Raw genomic sequence first — 8,169 nt, 5'->3', positions numbered from 1 at the left:
AAGCTTGGACTTATAAAGAACTTAAGAACAAAAATAAGAGCTTTTAACAACAAAGGGAATTGAAATAAACTGCCTTGGTATGTGTGTTACATTGTCCCCCATGAATAATAAGCTTCCCCCTTTATATAGTAGGGGAGTTTTACACTAAGTACAATTCAAAGAAAGGTAAAAATCTTTCATTTTGCTAATCACTGATTTTTTACCGATACGGGTCGACATTCACGCCGTGATATCCGGTTGGGCACGGACATCTCGGCCCTTTGTTAGTCATGTACAGCTGTTTGGTAATGCTCTCTGAAATCTTGATCCTTGAACCGAACCCGGAGGACATGGGCCTGATACCCCCGAGGGCAGGTGTTTTGCCCGAGCCCCGATACGAGGGGCTCCTTGCTCTGACTCTGATTCATTACGGTCACGTTCTTGTTCCGTTTGCCTCACCAGGAAATAGGGGTATTCAGTGGACTCGATTTTACCCGTATACAAGTTTAAAATTAATTTGTGTGTAGAAATCATTATTTCATTTGAATAACCTCATCAAAATTGAAAAAAACCCACATCAAAACAATATTTCGAAATTTCACTAATATTTCAAAGACTAAATTTTAGTATTTACCAACGAGTGATGACCAAACTGGTATTACAAATAGTGGAATTCAGTATCTAAGATGCTGAAATAATGTTTGTTTTCTTTACTAGTGCATGCCAAAAGAAAAAAAATCCTAATTATCTCGCAAGTCTTGATTAATTTTCCTAATTACTTGGCTAAGGCACATCTTCTTAAAGAAAAGAATATTTCGTTTAGTTATGGCAATTGCGAACACACATACTATTCTACGCCCAAAAGAAGAAGTCATTCATCACAAAATTCATTCATTCAAAAACAACTCGAGGGCTTTTAGTTTGCCTACCTAAGCTCCTCCATCTGAGGATCACGGCCTATTATCTAAAACATTTTGATCAAATTTGAACCCTAAGCCCAAAGAGCAAAATGATAGTTACTAGAGACTGTCCTCTTCCACCATCAACATTTAAGCAAAATCCAATGGACCTCAACTCATGCTTACTATATACGATGATTAAGATTGTCACACCATTCCCAATTTAATTAACACACTTTAAATGAAATATACGTCGAACCACGCATCTCAGTTATGAGTCCTAAATTTTAGGATAGAGATATTAAGTTTTAGTAACTGAGTTCTGAATTTAAAATCAATAATCAAAGGATGCATGCTTTACTTTATTACACAAATAATCACTCAAAACTAATGTTTCTGTTTTTATTTAATGGAACTATTCAACCAAGAAATATCCAGCTACTCCAAGACAAAAGATTCTCAAAGCCATGAGAGTGACCCTTGAATCTGTCACTGCCAACTTGAAGATTCATCTAATACTTATATTGAAAACTCCATTTTTGGTTTGACTTGCACAAATTTCCATAGACTTTATAGTAAGTACTGTAGTACATAACGTCACAAGAAAATGGCCTCTGCAATTCCAAGTTGCTTACTTTGTTGGCTCTAAATTATTTTTGTCTTAAGTAGGACTAAATCAGTTGACTATCATAGCTTTAACATTAATACAAAGATTCTTACACCTTAGTTCTTATATGAAATCAAGAGATCAGTTCACTCACATGGCTTCAAACTGTCCACCTTTTCTATTTTCATCCAAATATTATAGTGTTTCTGGAGATGGGGATAGTTGTGTGAGGCAAAGCAACTTTTTTGGAGGAAAACCTGTTCTTAATCAGGGTGTTGGCTACTCTGTCATTCTTGGTTTTGGAGCTTTTTTCGCAGTCTTCACTTCTTTCCTGGTATTCTAGTTTTACTTTTACTTTTCTCTTTCTTACTGATTATAATGTCAGCTAGCGTATATGAGTTAAATTCTAACGAGAGGGGAGAGGGTGGGCCGAGGGGGTAGAAGAGGCATTGTCTTTAATTTGGAGCAACCTTTTCCAATTGTCCTTCTTTTATAACTTTCAAAGAAATTTAGATACGTTAGTATCTGGCTTCTCCAGAATCTGTAAAATGCATATTCTGCGATAATTTTAATTCCTAAAGAATATTCATCGTCTATGGCCTATGGAGCCACTTTGCTTATTATCTTCTTCAACTTATCCAACATTCATGCAATAGTTTTTATAGTGGATTGATCACCTCTGTTCGACAAGCAGCAATTTAACTGATAACTGTGCCTTCAATTGGCAAGGCACAAAATCATTATGTAAAAGAGTCGCATGTGTAATATACTTATTTGATTCTCTTCGGCATATGGGATTATAGCTTTATCATCTTTCCTATTTGTAATTTTCTATGCGCTGCTATAAGGTTTGGCTGGAAAAAAGATATGTTGGTTCGCGTCATACATCAGAATGGTTCAACACAGCTGGTAGAAATGTCAAAACAGGACTTATTGCAAGTGTAATTGTGTCTCAGGTACCATTTTTATTGTTACCTAATAATACCAATGTAACTCAAAGTTACAATCAACTTAATGGCAACATCTTCTTTTGCAGTGGACTTGGGCAGCTACAATCTTGCAAAGTTCTAATGTAGCCTGGGAGTATGGAATTAGTGGACCCTTTTGGTATGCAAGTGGAGCTACTATTCAGGTACATACTATTCTTGACCTTCTCAAGAAGGAAGGAAGGAAGAAAAATCTTTTGAGTTGTTTCTAAAGAGATTTGTTACAAAACAGGTGCTCCTTTTTGGTGTGATGGCAATAGAGATCAAACGAAAAGCTCCTTATGCTCATACAGTCTGTGAAATCGTCAAAGCAAGGTTTGTAATGGAAACTCCAAAGATGAAGATAACTCTGCTGTATCCTTAAAAACTTCTCTTTGGGCAGGCAGTTTGTTGACTACTATTATTTTCAGATGGGGAACTGCTGCTCATCTTGTTTTTCTGGGGTTTTGCTTCTTGACGAACATTATAGTAACAGCCATGTTGCTTCTTGGTGGATCAGCTGTCGTTAATGCACTCACTGGCGTCAATATATATGCTGCAAGTTTTCTTATCCCTCTTGGTGTTATAATTTACACCTTAGCAGGAGGGCTAAAAGCTACTTTCTTGGCTAGCTATATACATTCTGTCATAGGTATCTAAATTTTACTCTTTATATTAGCTTTTTTACTCTTTTTCACGCGCTCATCTAAGAAATTTTCTGGTTGTTGATTTCAGTACACGTGGTTTTAGTCATCTTTGTGTACCTAGTATATGTTGCTAGCGATGAACTTGGCAGCCCAAGCCTCGTTTACAGACGTTTATTAGAGGTAGCAAGCAAGTCAAGAAATTGTCAAGAGCCAATATCCCATGTTGGACAATCTTGTGGTCCTGTTACTGGGAATTTCAAGGGGTCTTATGTTACTATGTTGAGTTCAGGTGGTCTTGTCTTTGGTATCATCAACATCGTGGGAAATTTTGGCACAGTTTTCGTTGACAATGTAACTTCTTTCGTGTAATTTAGCAAGAAACTGGCTTATGGAATGTCTCTGTAACCATCATTTACTAATAACCATAAATATTGAAATGTAGGGGTACTGGGTAAGTGCCATTGCTGCAAGACCATCATCGACGCATAAGGGCTATTTGTTGGGTGGTCTTGTTTGGTTTGCTGTGCCATTCTCTTTGGCAACATCACTAGGTCTTGGAGCACTAGCTCTTGATTTACCAATAACAGCAAGTGAGGCTAGCCATGGACTAGTTCCTCCAGCTACAGCTATTGCTTTGATGGGAAAAGGGGGGTCGATTCTTCTCCTCACAATGCTCTTTATGTAAGTGCCTAATCAAGAACTATGCGTGGAAATGGTTCTGTTAACTTTCAATTATATGACTTCTTCTGTATTGATTAGGGCTGTCACATCAGCTGGTTCATCTGAGCTAATTGCAGTCTCTTCATTATGTACATATGACATCTATCGTGCATACATCAACCCTGATGCAAGTGGAAAACAAATTCTAAAAGTTTCAAGAGGAGTTGTATTAGGATTTGGCTGTTTCATGGGCATTTTAGCAGTAGTTTTGAACAAGGCAGGGGTTTCTCTAGGTTGGATGTATTTAGCCATGGGAGTTTTCATAGGATCAGCTGTTCTCCCAATTGCTTTCATGCTTTTATGGCAAAAAGCAAACAGTTTTGGCGCAATCCTGGGGACAGTTGTTGGCTGTTTGTTAGGGATTATCACTTGGTTATCGGTCACTAAGATCGAGTATGGAAGGATAAATCTTGATACAACTGGTAGAAATGCGCCAATGCTTGCAGGAAACCTTGTTTCTATACTTACTGGTGGAGCTATTCATGCTGTTTGTAGCTTTCTAAGGCCCCAGAACTATGATTGGCAGACTACTAAGCAGATCACTGTGGTTGAAAAGGAAAAGAGTGAATTGCCACCTGAAGAGTTCAAAGAGGAAAAGCTCAACAGAGCCAAAGCATGGATAATCAAATGGGGCATTGGTTTCACAGTTGCGATAGTACTTCTCTGGCCTATTCTTACACTTCCTGTGGGTAAGTCTGAATAATTTAATCCTTCTGCTACTTCAGTGTTAGTGTGAATGCTCGATGATTAATTGGTTGCAAACTTGATAATGCAGGGCAATTTAGCAAGGGATACTTCACATTCTGGGCTGTAATAGCTATTGTATGGGGTACAGTAGGATCAGCAGTTATTATTGCTTTACCATTGATGGAAAGCTGGGGAACAATCCAAATTGTGCTTAATGGCATGTTTACAAATGACAGAGTTATGGAAAAATTGGAAGACTTAAACTCCAAGCTGAATGCATTTATTATAGCAATACCTGAAGTAGAGAGGGTGTATTTCCTTGAGAAAGAAAGGAGCAAGAGAAAGGAAGCATCCGAATCCGATCAGATTGTAGCTTCACCAAGTCATTGAATTCCCAGAGAAAACAAGTCGATCAGTGTGTATTTTAAGTCCAAAATAAGACAGAGGTGCCTTATACATACTGTCACTTTCTGCAAACTAACGTGACTACAATGATTGTATAAAGTACCATGACTTGGCTTCATGCCCCGAAAATAGTGAGGTTTTGCTTTTGAAAGTACATCATTGTCTTGTTTGAATTTTGTTTTGGAATGTCTGTTTAAACATTGGAAGAACTTCAAGAAGTCATGTGCCAATTCTTTGGCTATCCTCATGTAGTGAAGCTTTTCATCTCTAGTGAAATAAATTCAGATGGTAGAATGACTTGTTCAAGTGACAGTTAGCTACCTAGTAAGAAACTGACACATGTCAAAGGATGCCACGATAGTTTGTGAGAATTGTCATCGCACTTTGAGAGGCCAACAAACATTAGATGAAACCTTTTTTATTAGCAAAAGGTAACATGACCAGACAATCTTTCCGATCAGCCTGAAGAGATTTCAAGGCATAAAAAAGCAGCAAATATTTCTACTGAGTTCAAACATTCTAATAAAAACTGAAAACTGTGAGTAATCAGAAAGTTGTTTCCATCTAAACAAAAAGATTAACAAGAAATCAGATAGCAACCAATATGTGGTAGTGCAGTGTACACCGGATTTACTTTTCAGAAGTCCATCAAAATTCAGTGTTCAACCATTTAGTGTAGTAGACACATGTTTGTGGGGATATAACTCCATTGGGTGAACATTGACTAATCCTAGGGCAAGCACCACATGGAATTGAAGCCATTGGCCCTATTGTTTTCGGACCAGTCCCTAAAGCAACTCCGCTTGAAGTTCGATAACAAACTGATCCAACAGGAATAGAATGATATTCTCCCAATCCAGTGCTCTTCACCTCTATAATAGCATTGTCTAGAACCATAGAGTTCAATATTTCCGCAATTTGCTGACTTGTGCACTCAACAACTTTCCTTTTCTTCAAGAAGTTGTGGATTCCCTCCACAGTAGCAACTTTCAGCAATTCTATGACCTTGAAGCATGTGTCTCTGAGAACGGTGATGAATTCCTTATCAAGATTTCCCTCAGAGTACCATGAACCACCAGTCAGTTCCTCCGAAGGTTCAAACTCAACAGCCATGTAATGCTTCTTTCCCTTATTTTGGATATTCACAACTTGTTTTATCAACTTCTTTTTCACGAGTGCGGTCAGGGATTTATCCACAAGAGTTGGTGGAAGGTTTGCCTCCTTTTTCACCTCTACCACCCAGATGCCCAGATTCCTTTTATTTTTTACCAGACTGAGCACTACACGTTCAGCATCTGGAAGTCCCCGAGTAGGTGAATCCAAGTCTGGTCTTTTCCGCTTCATGGTGGTTGCTTCCCTTGATCGACTCATCTCTGAGAGCATAAAAAGAGCAAATAAAGAGATGAATTTTACCTTGGTTCTTATCACACTAAAGTGGCATGGAGAAAACAATAATTCCAGTTCAGACTCATGTAGTAACTAGCAGTGAGAGCAAAATCAATTCTCTCCAAATAGTCAGTCATGCCACCAAGATCCCAAATCAACAAATGCAGAAACACTCTATTTGAACCCTACGATATTTCTACTTCAACTATAAAACAAACAGAGTAAGATGACTTTATTTTAATGACCGAGAAATCCGTCCGGGGCCAACCGTTAGGACTAACAGCAGCCTTCAAAACTCGGGGATAATGGGCCACCCCTCTATTGTTCTCCACTTAAATATCAGGCTTAGTTCTCATGGCGCGGGGCTTGAACATGTCCTCAACCATTGCCACTTGAACTAAGCCTTGGGGGCGTGAATTTGTGACCCAAGTCACAACTCCCTCAACCAACCTTTGTCACTTGAATTAAGAAATTTAAATTATAATTTCTGAGAATATTCTGTTCGAATTTTCCAATAACAATTTGTGACGCCCAAATACCTAATTTGGTTGGTTTCTCAGTAACTGCAAATTTATATCCCAAAATTACGCATCATATTAAACCTTTCATTCTTCATTCCTACACCATCTCCTTCACCGTGAATTTGAACTAATTCACTGATAACCGACAATTATAGAAGAATGATTCACTATATTAAATTAAAACAAACGAGGATGAAACAAATTAAAACAAAAATAATACGACAAAAGAGAGGAAAGAAGAGAGAGACATACAGAGAAGAGAAGAGGAGTCGCCGTTTCCGAATCGCTGATGCCGTCGCCCTTTGCCGGTCGGAGGAGTTCACAAAACACGAAATTGTGGTTAGGGAGAGAGGTTTAGGTAAAAAAATAAAATATAAAACACAAAATAGAACTTTAAGGCCAAAAAGTGAATTGACAATTTATTCGAAAAACTTTTTGTACTTAAATGAAATTAGTTCAATTTCATTTAATTATTTGAATTTTTGAATTAAATTTTTTAAATTACTTATAAGTTATAATGTAGGGAAATCTACATTATTTACCTATCCGATCCAAAATTATTAGCCACATGTACCTATTTTAAATTTAATTTCAATTTATATCAATCTAACCCATAATTATTACCCGACCTACCTACAGAACCAAAATAATATGTATTCAAACGGAGCACATATTGGTTCTCTAATCCATGCGAAGGAGTGGAGTTCTGAACCAGTTCACGGATCCATTGTAATTTTCTTTCTTATGTTTAAATCAGCTCAAATGTTTTTATTTATTTGAATTTTATGTGTATCTATTTATTTGTTTGAGCTATAATTTTAATTAATAAACATTCTGAAACTCTATCTTCCATAGATGAGAAACCGAGTAGGAGAAAATTCTCAGCGAGTCTCTATCAATTATTCAGTAGAGAAAAAATTCAAAATAGTGGATACAATTTCAGATCCGAAGGAAAAAATTGAAACTTTATGTAAATGAGTTCAAAATATCAGATTTGAATATTCATGTATGTTTGAAGTGTTTTACACTTAATTCATTAGGTGTTATTTTTTGATGTGTAGATCATGGTGTTAACGTAGATTTTCAGAGATTTATTATAAGAAAAATTAAATCTACGATTGAAGGACTTGAAGCTTTCACTCATAAACTAGGTTTGTAGAGTTTGTAGTTATTTCGATGTGATTTTGACAGGAGTATGTTTGAAGTGTAGATTGGAGGTTGTGACTAAATTTTAAGTAAATTAGGTGGAGATTTTGGGATAGATTTTTGAATTTTAGGTTGAAATTGAATTGAACTAACGAATAAGACAAATCTGTATTTTTTTTAAAGAATAAACCAGTCTTTTATGATACC

The 8,169-nt window shown here is 36.9% G+C and overlaps 1 protein-coding gene and 1 long non-coding RNA gene across 2 annotated transcripts; one reads left to right on the top strand and one right to left on the bottom strand.

Annotated features, from left to right (window-relative positions):
* The first annotated feature begins 1,300 nt into the window (after nt 1-1,300).
* Nucleotides 1,301-5,063, top strand: LOC104112334 (urea-proton symporter DUR3). Its single transcript, XM_009622221.4, has 9 exons — nt 1,301-1,819; nt 2,334-2,441; nt 2,522-2,617; nt 2,704-2,786; nt 2,882-3,102; nt 3,186-3,448; nt 3,540-3,778; nt 3,857-4,506; nt 4,593-5,063. Exons 1-9 carry the CDS (start codon nt 1,613-1,615, stop codon nt 4,892-4,894), a joined length of 2,169 nt encoding a protein of 722 aa, XP_009620516.1. The 5' UTR covers nt 1,301-1,612; the 3' UTR covers nt 4,895-5,063.
* A 389-nt stretch (nt 5,064-5,452) lies between these two features.
* LOC104112335 (uncharacterized) lies at nt 5,453-7,359 on the bottom strand. Its single transcript, XR_011410378.1, has 2 exons — nt 7,069-7,359; nt 5,453-6,282 (listed from the first exon to the last, which is right to left on the bottom strand). It is a non-coding gene; the product is annotated as an uncharacterized lncRNA (long non-coding RNA).
* Nucleotides 7,360-8,169: the final 810 nt, after the last annotated feature.

The sequence above is a fragment of the Nicotiana tomentosiformis genome, chromosome 8 (assembly GCF_000390325.3).
Source record: "Nicotiana tomentosiformis chromosome 8, ASM39032v3, whole genome shotgun sequence".
Classification (NCBI taxonomy): Eukaryota; Viridiplantae; Streptophyta; class Magnoliopsida; order Solanales; family Solanaceae; genus Nicotiana; species Nicotiana tomentosiformis.
Note: the sequence above shows the minus strand (reverse complement) of the source record. Positions and strands in the feature narration are given on the sequence as shown.